Below are 20,077 nucleotides of genomic sequence, written 5' to 3'. Positions count from 1 at the left end.
ACTTCGTAAACATAGAAGAAGAGTTAGGGCTGGACTCAAATCACTCACCAGTAATTATTACTCTAAATAACAAAGTATGTAACAAAGAACCGAAGACATTGACAATGAAGTAGAAAAGTTCTTAAAAGACATACAAAACGCAGCCTGGGCCTCAACACCAATTTTTTAACACCAAAACCTAAATCTAATATTTATCCTAAATTCCTTAGAGAAAAAATTGCAGAAAAACGGAAAGCAAGAAAGAAATAGCAAACCAATAGAATTCCTATTGATAAAACTAAATTAAATAAAATAACAGCCGAATTAACAGAATATAATATATAATAAGAATATAATAAGAAGCATTAACAGATAGTTGTTGTTAACAATGGACAATTGTTCAGCAGATTCAACAAGTGCACTGCAACCTCTTGATCAAGGCATAATTGCGGCTATGAAGAAATGATATCGTGCACGACTTGTTAAAGCAGCAATTTTGGCAAAAGAAAGACTTTACAAGCGATAAGAGCGTTGTCAGATTCGTGGTGTAACTCGTTAGTAGCTTTTTACTTATATGCTTTACTCATTGATAGGTTGAATTTGCTGATGTAGAATGGGACAATTATCAACAAATCTTGTCAGTTCATCTGATACAGGTTAGTTTTAATGATTACGTCAGCGTTAATGGTGCGATAACGACTACAGAAGCAGTAGACATAGACTTAACAGTAGTGAATGTAGACCAAGAAACCGAAGAAAAAGAAGAAGGCGAAGAACACTATGAAGAAGAAGTTAATATAATAGCATCTTCAAGAGCTGAAGTTTTAGCCGCTCTCTATACAATCCAAAGATAACATAAATATTATTAGTTATGCAACGATGTAATTATTAACATCACAATTTCAAGTTTTGTTGATTCAGAAGGGAATGTTTCTGAAAATTTCATGGATTCTTTGAATAAAATGACTGAGTAAAATGATGCCTAAGACGAACAATTAAAAAAAAAAAAATATTTATTATGATATAACGTACATGCTAATATGTTTACGTAAACCTACCCCTAGAGCCTACCCATTATCATTCATTATAACGAATTAGTTCGTTATATCGCAAATACGAACATCTCATTATAACTGCGTGTTGGTTATATCGAGGGTTTACTGTATTACCCTTACTATCAAAACTACTTAAAAATTACTATTAAAAAGACTAAAACCTGTCATAAAAGAAAAAGCCCTAATACCAACACATCAATTTGAAAATAGCAATGGAAGAAAATCAAGTCTGCTCCGCCGTATTTTTGAATGTTGCACATGCTTTCGACTAAGTCTCGTTAGATGGTTTAAATTACAAACTAGACTAAATACTACTATCAACGTATAGTCAACTATTAAAATCGTATCTTTCTGATCGAAAACGCTTATTCATCAATACATGAAATACGAGCCGGAGTTCCTCAAGGAAGTGTGTTTGGCCCAACACTGTACTTACTCTGCACATTTGACCTTCCTCATGTACCAGAAACTTTAACAGTTACATTCGCAGATGATACAGCGATCTTGGCTGTTGCAGAAAATGAAGTAGTGGCAGCAAATAACTTATAAATGACCTTAAAATCAATAGAAAACTAAATACAAATAAATCGACATACCTAAACTTTACTTATAAGAAAGTAAACTATGTCGCAGTACACATAAATGGCAATGCAGTCCCTTACGCCGATACCGCAAAATATCTTGCTATGACGCTGGATGCCAAACTCAAATAGAAAGCTCACGTAAAAAAAATCACATGAGGAAATTGATATCAAATTTAGACACCTATATTGGCTTATTGGCAGAAAATCAACGCTATCACTAAGAAACAAGTTGCTAATATACAAGCAAGTATTAAAATCAAAATGGACATATGGAATCCAACTGTGGAGTTGTACCTACAAGACAAATGCAAGTCTGATTCAAACATTCCAGAACAAAGTACTAAGGTTAATACACCCTGATATATAAGAAACACCGGCCTCCATCGCGACTTGAAAGTGGCATTGGTGTCATCAGAAATTGTATCATTCGCATCTAAACATGAGAAAAGAATGCACGATCATCCCAACATCGAGGCCACTCGACAACGCGGATGTCCTGCGTCGCCTTCAGAGGATGAAGCAGAGGATGGGGATTTTGTGTTTTGGTCTTAAAACGATAAAAATATGACAATATTTATCAATTATGAAGCAGACTGGACCACTGGGAAAGGCTGCAAAACATTATCTAGTTTAATTTGGTGTTAAGAATAAGTAACTATAAGTAACTAATTAGTATGTATTTACTAGGTGTTATACAATTGCACATAATATGCACATAATTGTGCTATGCATAATATAGAAAAAGAAAATGTTACATCAGATGCCTTATCTGAGCCCTATCTGAAACAAAAAGTGTGATTAGAAGAGTAGAAATGAGAACATTGTGATCAATTAGGAAGAAGAACTAGATATCCAGAAGTTATTAGATTCACGAGATCAAAACGAAATACTGGAGTGACCGTATTGATAGACTGGAGAACGATATATGCGCGAAGTGGGCAAAGACCATAAAACTTTCTGGCAGACCACCTAACAGATGACATGAAAGCTGGATATGCGCATCTAAATAGGCTCAACAATTTGTAACAGAAAACACAAAACATCTCAATAAAAGCAGAAGAAAAACTTTAGGAGAAACAAAAAATATTTCATATAATGGCCTTTGTTTTATTGGTTGAAGCGATTTTTCACAATAACTAGTTGCAACTTTTTCCCAGTTTTCTAGCAAGACAAGTTTACTGGAAATGACATATTAGAGACGAAGAAGTTTGAACACTGAATCGGTGCTATATATACGTGTTTTCCATCCTCTTGCCAGAAGTTGTATATTTCTTGTTTTTTCGCGGTGTTTTATTGTGCCAATAAGTCGTTCATAGAGTGGTGAAGTGAAGTAGTTGTTTAAGGTTTACAATTATTAGTTTATGGCGAATTGTCCCGACTTTTATTTTTGCATTACTAGCAAATTAGAAAAAGGAGAGAAATGTTGCTCCTGTTGAGAAATTGCTAATCACTCCGTAATCATATACATTTCCTTTCGTGTTCTCCTATCCGTTATTATTTTTGTCATAAATTCTAGATCATCTTTATTCTATGCAGTAACTAGGTGGTCATCAGCAACATGAAGGGTATATAGTCTTAAGCCATTTATACCCAAATTATACTTCATTGATTTTATTACTTTCTAACCATCTCCTCACTAACTTCCATATATTGACCCTGAACGTAATAAATGAACATTGAGCTCTTGTGCATAGTGTTGTAGATAGATTCTGATGACCTTGCTTCTCTTAAGTATGACTCTACTTTCTGATACTTCATTTAAACCTTGTTTGTTCCAATTGCTTGTGATTTTGCCGAGGTCGGCTAAATCATAATCCTATAAAATAAAGATTTCCAGGAATTCTATTTGGCTTTAACACAGTATCAATTTGCGACCTCGGCTGAGTCTATCAAAATCATGCATCTCTTAGAACCCATAGTAAAACGTATATTATTGGAAGATCCTCTCATTATCAGACAAAATGTTAAAATCTCAAAACTGTTTCAAATATAATATCGGTTGTAGCGCCGATGCTACTTTCAAGTCGTGATGGAGCGACCTCGCTTTATTTTATTTGAATTTACTGTTTTCTTATTCCTGATAGCTTGTATAGTTCCTTAATCACAATGTATCCTCGGTAGTTCGCTGGATGATTTCCTCCACAGTTGAAACATTTAGCCGGGATTTCTTTGGCTTTACTGCATTCGCTGGTCCTGTGTTCACCAGCACATTTAACACATCTCGGATTTTTGTGGCAGTAAGCTTTGGTGTGGTTCCAACCTTGACATCTTTTGCACTGGGGCATTTGTTTTGGCTTTCTGTACTCTCCGATTTTGACATGCATTCCTAATATGTTTGTTATTTCATGGATTCTTATTATATCCTGACGGTGCAAAATCCAAGATGTATAAAGGAAGAGGCTCTTTTGTTTTGTATTTTATAGATCATCTTTGATATTAAACTAAAATTAGAACTAAAACTAGAAACTTTCGGGTTTTGCCGTGCGTCTTTTAATAAAAGGTTTGACGTTTCGGATGCCATCTGTGGATGCCATGTTGCAACATTCTTCAGAAACTGGTTCGAAGTGACGAGATCAAAAATCGGTAACTATATATAAGTCGGAAAAACTAATTAATAATCAGTTAACGCTAATTATTAACTAATTGCGTCGCGTCCGGTGTGAGGCGGGAAGAGTTCTTCGTGTTCACCACGATCTTCCATGTTCTGCTAAGCTCCCAGCCATCCTCTCTGTTGACGTTATTTTTATGTCGGTGGATCTCTATGGCTTCTCTTGTCAGTCTTTGGTAGTATCTGTTGTCCCTAGCCAGCACCTTTGTTTGTTCGAATTCTATTTGGTGCCCCTCTGCATGGCAATGTTTCGCAACCGCCGACTGCTGGATCTTCTGCAGCCTTACATCTCTCTCATGCTCTTTGATGCGGCACTCGACGTTGCGACCAGTTTAGCCAACATAAACCTTCCCACAGCTACACGATAGTCGATAGACTCCCGCTCCTTTTAATGGAGTTAGTTTGTCCTGGGCTATCGGGAGTGTGTTCCGAATTTTGCTGACCGTGCCGTACCGCACTACGATGTCGTTCTTCTTGAGGTGCCTAGCAATTCGTTCCGTTACACCTTAAACATAGGGAAGACAGATAAATCCAAGTGGTTTTGTACTTACCGTGTCCTCTTTCTGCTTTCGCTGCTTGATGGCCTGGTTGATGTCCCTCGAAGTGTATCCATTCTTCTGCAGCACGCCTCGTAGAAAGTGTTGCTCCTCTTTGATATCATTAACATCACAACTTTTATGCATCTTTTTAGCGTCCACTTTCAGATTTCTGGTCTTTTCAGTAAGCATCTTTGATGCTTCTACAATTAAGGTTCAGTTTTACTGTGCCGTTATTTAGCGCATGTGTTAAAAATCCATCTTTAATTACGCTTTTAAGTAATTTATAAATGTCATCATATTGTTTAACATTATAAATTAATATTGGTGGGGGTGGTAATACCTTTGTTTTGCTTTTTACGCCAAATTGTACTTGTTGCTTTTCAGGTTTGCTTTCAATTTCCGAAGACAATTTAGATGGCGAGGTTTCAGTTTTACGTTTTTTGTTTCTGTTAGCTTGTTTTATTATCCAGTCAGTCTCCAAAGCTAACTCATCTTCGTCTGTGGTATACACCACTTTAGTGGTTACTGGAGGGTTAAGAATTTGTTGGGTTTTTAGACCTTCTATAATACCCCTCAGGTCATCTATGTTTCTTTTTTTTGCTTTTAAATTTCCATACCAGACCAACTACAAATAGTTATACATGGCTTCTTTCAAATAAATTTACACTATTTACAATGTATGGCAAGAGAAGTCAACATTCACTCTTCTGGGAATATACAATCATAATTATGCTTTTTTAATTTATGAATAGGTCTTGGGGAAGTCTGCGTTGTAATCGTTGATGGATATTTCTTCTGCCCAAATTGTAGATATTTGTTGATTCGCACATGCGTAGGTTTTCGTGAAATTTCTTTGTTTTACATGCAATGAATTCCTCTATTATTTTGACGCCTAGTTCTTTATGGAGCTGTTTGTTTGTTATGTACCATTCGGCGTCCATCTTATTTTGAAAAGCGCATAATTTTTTAAGATTTGATTTAGCCGTATTACCCCAGATTTCACATGCGTACGTTTTTGATGGACGAATTAATGAGGTGTAGATTAGAATGGTACTTTCAGGTTTAAGCGCGGATTTCCTGTTTATGAGGCTATATAATTCTGCTAGTCTACTATAGCCTTGATTAAGTTTTTGATTGACATGGAATTTCCATGTCAGTCTTGTATCTAAATGGACTCCAAGATATTTCACCGCTTCATCTTTGTTTTTCCATTCTATTGATTGGTTGTTAGTTTCGAGTTGTTGAGGGTTTCTTATTTGTCTTAGGGTAAAGATTTTTGCAGCACATTTTTTTGCGTTTACTTCCAGATTCCATAAATTTAGCCACTTATATTAATGGCTACCGACAGATCGTAGTCTTTTGCATATAATATCGTGTCATCAGCAAACATAGCTGTGTCATCTTTTATAGCTTGGGTGATATCATGCATGTAAATATTATAAAGTATTGGGGATAGGACACTTCCTTGGGGAACTCCTGCTCTAATTTGTGATTTGCAGGAAATGTGTTCATGAATTTTGGTAGAGAAGGTTCTATTTGTAAGGAACGATAGTACGATTGCTCTAACATACTATGAAATGTTTAATTTGAGAATTTTGTATTTTAAACCATCTAGCCATATTCTATCGAAGGCTTGCGTGATATCTAGGAATAGAGTCGCTGTGTACATTTTATTTTCGAAACCATCTTCTATTAGGTCGACTAGTCTTTGAAGTTGATGGCTTGTAGAGTGCCCTTGTTTAAAGCCGAATTGAAAAGGTGGCAAAACTTGCTGTTCGTTTAATTCGGCATGTAACCTTATTTGTATTACCTTTTCAAGTAGTTTTAATCGGCCTGTAGCTTTCCAATTTTGATTTATTTTTCCCCGGTTTGTGGAATAGTAGGATGTGGGCATGTTTCCATGCTTCAGGAAAGTATCCAATTTTTAGGCATGCATTAAACAAGCTTGCTAAATAAGCGAGGTATTTACGAGGGAGATTTGTTAAAATAGTATTTGTTATAAGGTCATAACCTGGTGCTTTTTTCTTTGGTAGTGATTTCAATATTTGGTGGATTTCCTTAGGTGACGTTGGTTTCGTAAGATTTGTATTAGTTGGCAAATTTTGTTCTAAATATTCCTTTACGTATAGGGTATGACGTGGTGGACACTTATTAAAAGGAGTAAATATGTGAGTTAGATGATTTCCGAATACTGTTACTTTTTCTTCATCGGTGCTATAAGCTTGTCCATTTTCGGTGATAGTTGCTATTTGTTTCTGAAGAGTAGCTTCATCTTTAGTGCGTTGCTCCTTTATTTGTTCGATTTCTTTTTTAAGTTCTTTGAAAATTCCATATCCGGTTTTGGAGTAAAAAAAATATGTCCAATATTGATCCAGTTTTATGATATTAGTTATTTATTGATCCATTTATCTTGAATTACTTTTTTATGAAAATCTGGAGATTAGTGGTTCTGCAGGAAAGTTTATGACATCGTCAAAAACTAACCATGCTTATTTTTCGATGAAAATAGGACTTCTTAATGAGGGTTTAGATCATATAACAAAATATATGAGGCAAATTCTTCTTGTAATTTCAATTTGACATAATCTCTTTTCCGATTTCGTTTATATATAGATTTTGGTAGATTTCTGTTAGATATACCTACGTCCGATATGACGTAAAACTTTTTAAAGGTATCGATAATTAGTCCTAATCATTCGATAATGTCCCGATAAAATCGTTAATTATCGAAACCTTCATCATTACGATAATTTTTAATTATCATCTCATTATTAATCATTCAAAAATAAATATTTTTATTCCTATTTCTTTCACAATTCTATTAATACTTCACAAAAATTTTACTTAATACTTCTAATACATTTATTTAATGTTAAATGTCTACGTGACATTTAAAAATCAACCCAATTTTTTTATTTCAAATTTGTGCTTAATTTATTTTTAATTTTTATCAATGTACATCATTCCATTAAGAATAATTTGAACAATGAACACAACGAACGATGAAATGTTTGAAATCTACTTCAGGTGAGTTTTTACCCCTTTTCTTTATAATTACCCCTTAATAATTATAACCAAAATTATTTTTAATCGGAACCACAAAGTTTTAAAAACTATAAACTGCGCAGTAATTTTTTTTAAACAGTTAATTACGTAACGAGGCGAGGTTTTGTCCTAGATTAATCAAAGGATTAGTAAACGATTCGGTATTTGCGAACGAACAATGAACCACGTATTCAACGTAAACCGGATTCAATTTTGAATTGAGATTTTTTTTTGTTTATAAAGGTAAACAACAATTTTAAATTGAAAAAAAAAGTTTAAAGCATTCATATGTCTCAAATTTCCATAATAAGTTTAATAAGTAAAATTGAAAGCAAATTTAGTATATTCCATTTAATTGATGTATAAATATTGCAAATTGGTGGGTAATAATTTTGCTATGTCCTAGAAGAAGGTAAGAAAGCACGAAACAATGTTCGCAAGGTCGAAGAACTACGTTGACCCAATACCGAACTATTGTATCACGTATCGCAAGTGCCACAAACTATTGTACGATTGATTATTTAGCTTAGAATAGCTTTGTGTTAGAGGTAGATTTCGTGTTGTTACATGATACGTATTATTTTTTTTTTAATATTTTAACTCAGTTTAAACTGTTGCTTTGGATATTTCTTGCTCTTCATCATGTTTCATTAAGACTTTTTTAAAACGTTCGTTTTGTTGTAAAATTCAAATTTTGCAAACATTCAAGGAATTCCATTTTCCAAACAAATAAGAAGTACTAAGTCTTTGTCAAAATACATCGAAACAACTCCATATCAAGTCAACATCATTACTTTGTGTTTATTAAATCAAGTACAACAGTCAAGTTTCCGCGAAGACTGCATCAATTCTGCATCCATATCGAGCCTCCACCATATCTTTATCCAGTCTGCATTAATACTGCATCTTCAAATCCAAGAAGATTCGTCCAAGATTTACATAATGTGTTCATATAGTTCTTATTACTCTATGTACATCATCTCTGCATTAAATTCTTGCCATGTTTCTATCAAATTAAGTTTGTACGGAGTTAAGTCTCCACCAATCGTATCTGTATCAATACTGCTTTTAGCAGAACATCAAAAGTACTTCGGGATTTCATAAAATTCTACATTAAATTTCTATCATATTCTACTCAAGACTTCTTCCTGAGTCAAATCCATAATACTTTGATTAAATTAAAAGTGAAAAGATCATAGGTTGTAAATTTTCTATATATTTTCTCGAGGCGCTATCTCAATCTTTCTGACTCGTTATTGTAGCTCCTCGGCAGCAAGCGGTCACGGCTTCTATATTTATGAAACAGTAGTAATGTATGTTCGACCTTGATATACAAAGGTTTACAGTGATTAATGGAATGAAGCCGAACTCGCTTGCGGGCGAGGCAGTAGCTCGATAATGGTCTATCTTTTACTTTCATGATTGTATAACCTAGATTTCGGTCTGTCACAAGCATTGCACCCACATGGATTGTATCACAATGCATTGTTGTCATATGTTGAGCGGATAAAGCCGAGGTCACTTGCGGCCGAGGCAGTAGCTCGATCTCGTTTCATCATTTAGTTTCACGATTGTATTACCTGGGTATCAGTTTATCATAAGCAGTAAAGCAATATTAAACTAAAACTAGAACTAACAGAAGCACCTAGAACTAGAAACTTCCGGGTTAAACCGTGCGTCTTTTGAAAAAATGTTTGAGGTGTCTTGCTAGCACTTTGATTTTCTATCTATGGTGTGTCCTCCTTTGTGACAATGCTCTCCGACTGTAGATTGTTGGATATTACTCAGTCGGACATTCCTCTGGTGCTTCTTGATGCGGAATTCGATGTTACGTCTAGTTTAGCCAACGTAATACTTCCCGCAACTGCACGATAGCCGATAGACTCCCGCTCCCTTTAATGGGGTTAGTTTGTCTTTGGCTATCGGAAGACTGACCGTACCGTATCGTACCACGCTATCATTATTCTTTAGACACCTCGCAATTCGTTCCGTCACATCTGTCTTCCTAGTGATTAACACATCCAGGAATGGCAACTGTTTTGCAGTTCCTGTTTCCATGGTATATTTTATCATGGGGTGCTGTGAATTGTCTAGAAATTCCTTTAGTTGCTCTTTTCCATGTTTCCAGATCATGAAAGTATCATCGACGTAGCTTCGGTTTCACGGACTATTCTTTAACGCTTCCTATTCAAACATCTCCATGTAAAAATTGGCGATCACAGGTGACAGAGGTGATCACATGGCCGCCCCATCGCAGTGCTCCTAGAATTCTCCCTTCCAACTAAAATATGTCGACGATAGGACATACCCTCAGGGGTGATTCTGCAAAATGTGTGGAATCTCTGACATATGACTCTGTTTAACCTGTAAAAGGAGACAGAATCTTGGCAAGGTGTTTTGCTAGCTGATAGGTGGTAGAATTTATAGCACTAACAATAGGGTGTAGTGGAACCTCTGGTTTATGGATTTTAGGTAATCCATATATCCTTGAGGGTACTAGGGCCTGTACGAATAAGGTTTTCTGTTGTTCTGCTGGGATTCCTGTGGATTTAACCAGTTCTTTCATCTTCCTTACTATCTTCTCGGTTGAGTCCTTTTCTATCTTCTTATAGGTGGCTGCGTCCACAAGGCTCGTATTAATTCTGTCGATAACTACGGTCGCATTATCCTTGTCCGCTGGTAGGACGGTAATGTATGTTTTTTTCCTTATCGTTCGTGGTGCTCTTCTTTCGCTCACTGTTGTGTTTGAGTTTGGTGGCTTTGCTGTTTTAAGCATGTCTTGACGAATTTCTTCTGCTTTCACTTCATGTTCTTTAGGAAACCACTTAGCAGCGACTGCGTAATTTAAGCATTTGGCGAGTACTTTAGTTTCCTCCTCTGTTAATGGGATGCTTGATCGGTTGATGACGACTGTTTCGATTGACAAATCGAAACAGTCAATGATTTGAATTTCTTAATCTGCTATCCCAACTTTTCGACCTCTTCACGGCTTAACCCGAAAGTTTCTAGTTCTAGGTCTAGTGATAGTTCTAGTGATTGTTCTAGTGATAGTGCTAGTGTTAGTTCTAGTTTTAGTTTAATTAACACCGGTCGTGAAAGTTTTCGTACTTACAGTAAAGCAATAGTTTTGATGCCTTGACATATCCGAGGTCGCTTACGGCCGAGGCAGTAGTTCCATCATGCTTTATCTTTTAATTTCTCGATTATATGACCTGGTTTTCTGTCTGTCAAAACTAATAAACAAATATTTTCGCTACATTAACATATTCTAATTACTTGTATGATAAAGTCACAATGCATTGAGAGGATGAAGCCGATGTCGCTTGAGGTCAAGACAGCAATCGATTACGGTTTATCTTTTAATTTCGCGATTATATGACCTGGTTTTCTGTCTGTCACAAATAATAAAAAATATGTTTGTTGCCATGATATACAGGTGTCTCCCCGTTGAGTTGCATAACTTCTTCCTTGCATCGAAAGTAGCAAAAAACTTCCAGTCAACATAGTTCCAATTCTCAACCGTTTTTGAAGTATGGGATAACTTAATTAACTTAAATTACTGTCTTCTACAATACTTAGCAGAAAGTGTTAAGTTTTAATGATTTTAATGACCAAACATAGCCATCATTAATTGATTAAAGCTGCTCAAGATAGCTAAACTTTTCAACTCAGTTCTTCTATCCCGTTGACATTTTCCATATTTCCAAGAACTTCCTGAAATGCTCAATGGATTCTACCTACCAGTTCTTCTTTGGTAGCCGGCTTCCCTTGTCCATAAACGATGGTTTTAACATTACCCCAGAGGAAAAAGTCGAGAGGGGTCAGGTCCGGCGAGCGCGGGGGCCACGCGACAGCTCCATTCCGCCCTATCCAGCGGTTTGGAAACGGAGTGTTCAAAAAGTCGGTTACGACCCTTCCATAGTGTGCCTGACACTCGTCATGGACAAACACGTTCTATTACGCACGTTCAACAGGATATCTTCTTCTTTCTGACAAAGCATGGGGATTTTCTTCGCTCCAGATGTACTCGTTGAGTTGTTAATCCTATCACAAGTGAAGGTAGACTCATCCGCGAACAAAGCAATTGGGCGGAGATCCTGGTTCTGTAGGATCCAGGAGCAAAATTTTTCTCGTTTCGCATAGTCTGCAGTAAGGATGTAGCCCATTTTCACGCAAAGTCCTGTGAATCGACGCTCTTTTGTGTCCCGTGGTGGCAACCACTCTTCTTTTGCTGGTTCTTCGATTCTCAGAAACTTCATGAAGTTTCTTCATGCAAGCTCTCACTCATTAGTCTTTTCAGGAAGGATCCAATTTTCCGGAGCGATCTGAAACAGTTCTTTATGATTGTCCGACAAGGATGTCATTTTTAAAGGTTTTACGAGCGGAATCCAATGACAAAAAATACTAAGAAACTGCTTCATTGACAACTGTGAAAAAGCCATCTTCATGAGCATTCCATCTAAAAGAAGTAAAATTAAATTAGTTACTAGTGACCGTAGGTTTCAAGACTTTTGACCACCCATATCTCGAAAACGGTTGAGAATTGCCTATGTGGACCGGAAGTTTTTTGCTAATTTTAATGCATGGAATAACCCTACGAAGTTATGCCACTCAACGGAGAGACATCCTGTATACGAATTAGTTGTGTGATAACGTCACAATAATTTGTTTTCAGGCATTGAGAGGATGAAGCCAAGGTCGCTTGTGGTCTAGACAGTAGCTCGATCACGATCTATCTTTTAGTTTCTGGATTGTTGACCCGCTTGAATCAAGCCTTGGCATCCTTTAAGCTTTGCCGCCAATTTTCTCTTTCCCTAGCCTCTCTTTTCAAGTTTCTGCCCCCGATTATCTCCTTAGAGTCCCGGTCGATTGCACCCTCTCATTTCGACTTCAGTCGCCCTCTTGGTCTCTATCCATACATCATACCGATTAGTCGCTTTGGCATTTTTCATTCATTTCCATCCCATCTTAAACGCTGGAGTCTGATTGTGTTCAGTGTCCTCACGTTCTATGTTCCAATCTCTCTAACCATTTTTGTTTGCCGAGTTGTCGTCGATAGGACCGTCCAATAAGGCTTGGGATGAGTTTTGAGCTACTCAATCCACCTATTCCTCATCACCGGCGTAGTTCTTCATAATGTATATGTTACCGGCAATCTGTATAATCCGATATTCTGTACAATACCTAGGCAATTTATAGAATACCTAAAACCTTTAGGTAATATATGAAATATTATTAATTTTATACTTTGCCTAGGTATTCTATAAAATACCGAATGCGATTCGGGCAATGTGTGTAAGCACCGTCATCGAAAGTTCTGAGATCCGTAATGAAGCTTCAAATGCTCAAAGTGCGTTTGATGAACATGACGATAAATACATGACTATTTGAAGTACCAAGATTCTTCTAAGGTACATGGACAACCCTTAGATGTTCAGAATTTCGTATCAGATCGTGAGGAATCATTGGATTCACCACTCTTGTGCTGTGATTGTACTGAGCCATTCATGCTATTTGCTGCTCCGGAAAAGGCTATGGTTTAGAACCATAGCCCAGTTGTTTGCCCATTATGCTTAAAAAACGTTTTAGCTGTAGAGAACCGCATCAGTTCCAAAGATAATTTAACAGAGCAAGCTCAGAAAATGCTTAACACTTCTGGAAAAAAGTTTTTCCTGTGCCATTGGGTCCCTGTTCCAGAGGTCGACAGAGGTCGTGGTGATGCTCGCAATATACTAGCTGTAGCCTTACAAAAAACGGATGACGAATTTTATAAAATAGGAACAAAACAAGGTGTTGTAAAGAATTTGTATTCAAGACAACAGTTTATAGTTTGTCGTCAAGAACTACTTAAAAAAGATATCCCTAATCAATAAACGATGTTCCGTACAGTTGCGAAGCTGCAATTTACGGGGACAGGTTAGGGTTTTATTAAATGTACTTGCAAAAAACACTGTGATATTAAAAAGTGTTCATGTCTTAAAAGTAAGATTTTATGCAGTCACAATAGTTCCTCATGTAAGAATAAGTAAATATATTTTTTTACTTACTCAATTCTGAGAGGCCAGTAGACAACTTATAGATTATAAAAAGTTTATTATGAGTAAAAATTGATAAATACAGACCAAAATCTATTTATTTTACACATTACCGGTCGACCAGCAGGTACTCTATGTAATCCTTAAGAATTGTATACATTACCTAGGTAAAGTATCTAAGGGACAATAATCTTCATAATATTTCATACATTGCCTAGACTCCCCAGGTATTTTATACATTACCTAGGCATTGTATAGAGTACCTGAATTATACAGATTGACGGTAACATATACATGTAATTAAATAACAATAGTTAAATTTAATATATTCACTCTGTTTATGTTTATTGTTTATAACACTTGATGGAATGTGGTTTAATCATTTACAAAAAAAAGGAAAAAATAATTAAATAAAAATAATAAATTCCATTAATGATTAAAGGACAAGGTAGATAATCAAGGATACAAGCAAAATTATCTATACTAGAAGGTGACAAATTGGAGATTGCCGAGTTACGACGTCGTTTCGTAATCGCATTTCCCGATTAGAACGTGCAAAATAATTTGTTATTAAATAGAAAGAAATCGATTCGCTCGGTTTTAGATAAGAAAAAAAGTATGTACCTAAGCATGATGAAACGTTTAAATAAAAACATAAAATAATAATCAATAATTTTATCAAATCAAATTTATTTATTAATTTGACTTTAATAAATATTTTTTCAAAGTTAATGTTTGAAAGTGATTATTTTTTTGTTATTGACTTAATTTCAAATTCAAGTTCAATATTAACCTTGCTCCAGTTTTTTTCTTATTTAATACGACTTAAAAGTTTACCCTTGATTATTTATTTCTATTTCTAAAAAAGAAATTGTGTGGGTTTGTTATGGGTTTTAGAAAAAGTACAAAAAAATCAAAGTTGTTTACAATTTCTCGAAATAGCGATTAGAACGAAACGAAAAAAAAAATACACTGAAAAACCTCGTGATTATCTTGAAACATGGCCAAAAAAATGTTGTTTAAGATAACTTTAAAAATACAAAAAAAAAGAAAAATATAACTAAGATTATATAATCGTTTATTTTAGATTTTTTTTTCGAGAAATTAATGATAATAATAAACGAATTGGTGAATTAAGAGGATTATTTTCATGAAGAATTAAAATATTTATCTTTTGAGTCATAAAAATTATTTTATTAAAATTACTCATCAAAATGATTTTATTAGTAATGTTATTAAAAAAAAATAAAGTAAACAAAACGTTCGTCACGTGCACGTGATTTCAAAAGTTTCCAAAAAAGATAACGGTTTCAATTTCAATAGTAATAAAAAGTTAAAAATAAAGGGTTTAATACGTCAAGAAATTTTATGTAAAGTCCTTTTAAATCGGGTCATAAATTACAAATATAATATTAAATAATTTATTATACCCTAGATGTATTATATACATTTTAATCTTTGTTTACAAGATTTCCAGATTGGAAATTTTAAAATAACTCTTGAGTACGGCCAATTCCACTACATGATTTATAATTTGATATCTATTATTATAGCCTTAAATCATCTCAATATCTTCAAATAAAATCTCCGAATAACACCTAATGGATTCTAATTACTCTGGTTGAGTTAATGTCTAAAGACATTAAATGGTTTCATTATAAAAACAAGTTTCTGAATCCCCTCAAGTTTCTTAGTTTATATAGTACTTTGTCTATTTACCATATTAAGCGTGCAAACGTTAAAAGTTGTATCAGAGGTTAGTGGATGAAAATTGGCCGAATCTTGATACTTCTTTATATTGAGATGCAAGTTTTTGATTTAGTAATTCGTGAAATTGTGAAGCACAAAGTAATTACCTGCTATTCTAGAATACAGCTAGATAAGCAAGAGTTGCATGGCAAAAGATAATCTGGAGTTCAGTTCAGGTAAAAGCATCTTTGATGTTTTCATGACTTACTTCAAGCATGTATATTTATCTATTACCTATCAAGATCATCATTTGTCGGTAAAACATTTTTCTCTAGAGAAGGCTAAGGGAGCGTTGAAGAATGCAAACAACTTTTCTTCTGCTTCTGAAGCTTATTTCAGTGATACGTTGGCTTTTTTCTCTTTTTGTTCTCCTCCTTTTAATTTCTTGTACGTCTACACTTTTTATTACAGCTTTAGATTCCTATCTTTTTTCTATCATTCCTCACCCAACACGTCTGAGTTCTTCACAGACTTCAACTTGGCGAATTTTGCATTGGACTGCATCCATACAAGATCAAATTGATCCAGAAGCTCCGAGTTAATAACCATAGACAACGCCGTTTATATGATTCAGCAAGATAGCGACTGCCAGAATGGATATTCTGCATGAACTGATTTAAGACCATGCGATTTGATCCCTCTTTCCTTGGAAGGTTTTCTGAAATTGCAGGTCTATGCCAATAAGTTGCAATCGACCAATGCCCTTAAAGTCAACTTAATTCAGGCCATCGCCCAAATTCAGCCATATATGCGGATGAATCATTGAACGAATCCAAAATACCTTAACTCTACCTAAGTATTCTGCATTATTCGCTCTTATGGCAAAAATACTTTATTCCTATTTTCACAATATGGTTTATAATTCTCATTCTTAGGTAAATTATGTATCATAGCTGCGACTGGGTTCAGCTGTAGCAAACAATTCTTCCATACAAACTGCTTTAATGAGTTGCATTCGTCTGGTTCGATATTTACTAAGTTTAATCTAATTACTTCAATGAATGATCTAACTTTAAATACTTTATCATGTTTGGACAATTAATCTTGTTGCATCTGAATGTAATGGCTAAAACCACTTTCTAACATATTGAAACGCTAAATAACATAGAACAGTTAAATTCTGCAATAGTACGACATCGTAATTCGGATTAGCCAAAACATTAACAATGTCTAAATTGTTCTGTCATGGAAGTCGTAATTAAATTTGGGTCTCCAGGTGTTATTCTCCTTCCTGTCCATCATAGTCTACACCTCGCTTCTGTAGCTTGCAGTATGCTTTATTGCTGTTAGGTAAGCTACGTAAGCACGAGTTGCATGTGCTATCATCTACCATCAAAAGATTATCAAAAGATAATGTGGAGTTCAGTTCAGGCAAAAGCATCTTTGATGTTTTCATGACTTACTTCAAGCATGTATATTTATCAAGATCATCATTTGTCGATAGAACATTTTTCTCTAGAGAAGGCTAAGGGAGCGTTGAAGAATGCAAACAACTTTTCTTCTGCTTCTGAAGCTTCTTTCAGTGATACGTTGGCTTTTTTCTCTTTTTGTTCTCCTCCTTTTAATTTCTTGTTCATCTACACTTTTTATTACAACTGTAGATTCCTACCTTTTTTCTATCTATTTTTCTATCATTCCTCACCCAACACGTCTGAGTTCTTCACAGACTTCAACTTGGAGAATTTTGCGTTGGACTGCATCCATACAAGATCAAATTGATCCAGAAACTCCAACTTAATAACCATAGACAACGCCATTTATATGATTCAACAGGATAGCGAATGGATATTCTGCATGAACTGATTAAGACCATGCGATTTGATCCCTCTAGACTTTTCGTTGGGAGGTTTTCTGAAATTGCAGGTCTATGCCAATAAGTTGCAATCGACCAATGCCCTTAAAGTCAACTTAATTCAGTCAATTGATGCGGATGAATCATTGAACGAATCCAAGAATACCTTAACACTACCTAAGTATTCTGCATATTGGCTCTGACTGTTCTTTTGGCAAAAATACTTTATTCCTATTTTCACAATATGGTTTATAATTCTCATTCTTAGGTAAATTATCATAGCTGCGACTCGGTCCAGCTGTAGCAAATAATTCTTCCATACAAACTACTTTAATGATGAACATGTCTTGAAAAGGATTATGATTTGATCAAGCGAGTTGCATTCTTCTGGTTCGATATTTACTAAGTTAAATCTAATTGCTTCAATGAATGGTCTAACTTTAAATCATTTATCATGTTGATTGGACAATTGATCTTGTTGCATCTGAATGTAATGGCTAAAACCACTTTCTAACATATTGAAAGATTAGCGAAAACATTAATAATGTCTAAATTGTTCTGTCATGGAAGTCGTAATTAAATTTGGGTCTCCAGGTGTTATTGTTCTTACATGGTCCCATTATATTTCTCAAAACTCCTCTTTCGAACCTGTTAACTGTATTCTCCTTCCTGTCCGTCATAGTCCACACCTCACTTCCGTAGCTTGCAATATGCTTAATTGCTGTTTTGTGAACTTGCAGCTTGTTATTGCTATGTAACAGTCCCTTTCACTCGGAGAAGGAAGCTACAAATAAAAGCGCTCTCCATTGAAAGCAGAACTATTAACCTCAAAACAGAAGTTAAATACCTAGGGGTAATACTAGACAGTAAACTAAACTGGAACTCACACTTAGATAAGATCTGCCGCAGGCGCCTAGGAAGGAACTGAGTCTCAAACCACGAATGGCTCATTGGACCTACGTAGCAATAATCAGACCCATGGTCGCCTACATCTCATTGGTTTGGTGTCCAAAAACAAAAAAAAGACAGCACAACAATAGCTGGCACAAATCCAGCGGTTAGCATATCTTAACATAATGGGTGCAATGAGATCCTGTCCGATGGCTGCTTTGGAGCCCTACTCGGTCTCACACCGCTCCATTTATATATACAAAAGGAGGCAGCTTCAAGTGCCTTATCACTGAAAATAGTTACTTCATTCAAGTTGATGCAGGGCAACCTCAGAGGACACCTCGAAGTCCTCAAGGACCCTCGTCTAAATCACCTGATTGAAATTAAAACGGACCTTATACCGACAGAATACAATTTAAACCAGCCGTATAAGGTCATATTTAGAAGCAGGGATGATTGGGCGAAGGGAGGGCCTCAACTAAAAAGAGAAGCCTTAGCCTGGTACACCGAAGCTTCAAAGACAGTTAGATCCGGAGTAGGTATGGGCATCAGTGGACCAAACAGCCACATTAAACTGCCCCTCAACTCGGACATAATAATTTTCCAAGCAGAAGTATGGAGTCACACCTACACGTGTGAGGATCAAACTTGTCGACTTTGCAACGACGAGTCAAAAAGTCAGAATTTCTCCTTCTTTCGTACCAGCTGAATAGGGTCTTATTAGTTAGCAACTTTCTATTAGCTAGTAGCTTTCTGATTTTATCTTTCTTACTATGGATTCCGAAGCCAAATTTCTTCAAGCCTTTGAAGGTATTAAATATATTTCTTACGTGATTTTGAATTTGCATCGCTACTACTGTGTCTTCGATTGATACTTTTACTATTCTGATTAATTTATGATCATTACATCAGCTGCGAACGCTATTGCTTGTACACTTCTTCTATAAATAACCTTCTCAAGAGGAAGGTTAAATAGGTTGCTAGACAAGGTATCTATTTCCCACATTGCTGAATACAACTTTAATCTATCAACCATGTCGTAAGTTTTTTGAAGTCTACGAAGATAATGACCCTCGACATTAAATGTATATGTGTGACGAAATATGATCATTTTTTGAGTTGTCTTCTGAATCCCTTCCGATTAAGTCCCAGTGTTTTTTCCACATTTTGTATTAACATGCTATGACAGGGCGATATATGCTGCAATCAGCAAAGTTATTCCTGCACAGTTAGCGCAGTCGTGTATATCTTCTTTCTTGTGTACTGAGCAGATAATCCCAGTCCATTCTTCTCCTATCATACTTGTATCAACTCTGTGGAAGTATATTGTGAATCAGATCCCGGAGATTTATTATTTGCTTGAAATTTCAACTTCTTGTATCTTCTTGCATATAATTCCAGTCCATTCCTCTTCCTCTTCCTCTTCTCATCTTCAACTGAAAGTGGTTGAGTTTGTTGATTCCCATTTAATTGTGTATATTCTTGTTGTTCACTGTCAGAGTTCAACAGTGTTCTTAATTAGCTTTACTTTTGGGTTAAAACGATTGCGTTCACTTTCTATTTAACACTTCCATCAGTTCAAAGTCCCTATTATTTTGTGATCTTTTTTGTGTAGTAGCAATTTTAGTTCTAGTTCCCCTCCTTATCAATTTGTAGGTAGATTCAGTTCTTTTCCTCTACCACTTTTTTGCATTCTTCGTCAAACCAATTATTTTTCTGATAGCTTGGTTTTTGGTTCAGCACCTCTTCTATGGTTTCATCTATAGTTGTGTTAAAGATTGTCTAGGTGATATTTATTCC

General features: G+C 35.5%; 1 protein-coding gene across 2 annotated transcripts in view; it reads left to right on the top strand.

Moving 5' to 3' along the window:
* Positions 1–20,077, top strand: part of LOC111429374 (monocarboxylate transporter 14-like) — a 73,358-nt gene that overhangs the window by 2,874 nt on the left and 50,407 nt on the right. Inside the window, exon 1 of one of the 2 annotated variants that reach the window (XM_071195178.1) lies at positions 7,737–7,792. The exons of the other annotated variant lie outside the window; for it this stretch is intronic. Within the exon in view, the coding sequence (XP_071051279.1) occupies positions 7,752–7,792 (41 nt within the window). The 5' untranslated portion in view covers positions 7,737–7,751. Of the gene's footprint in view, positions 1–7,736; positions 7,793–20,077 lie in introns of those variants that run through there. 2 annotated transcript variants of the gene reach the window in all.

This window comes from Onthophagus taurus, chromosome 3 (assembly GCF_036711975.1).
Source record: "Onthophagus taurus isolate NC chromosome 3, IU_Otau_3.0, whole genome shotgun sequence".
NCBI lineage: Eukaryota > Metazoa > Arthropoda > Insecta > Coleoptera > Scarabaeidae > Onthophagus > Onthophagus taurus.
The sequence above is the reverse complement of the archived record's forward strand: the minus strand, read 5'-3'. Positions and strand labels throughout refer to the sequence as shown.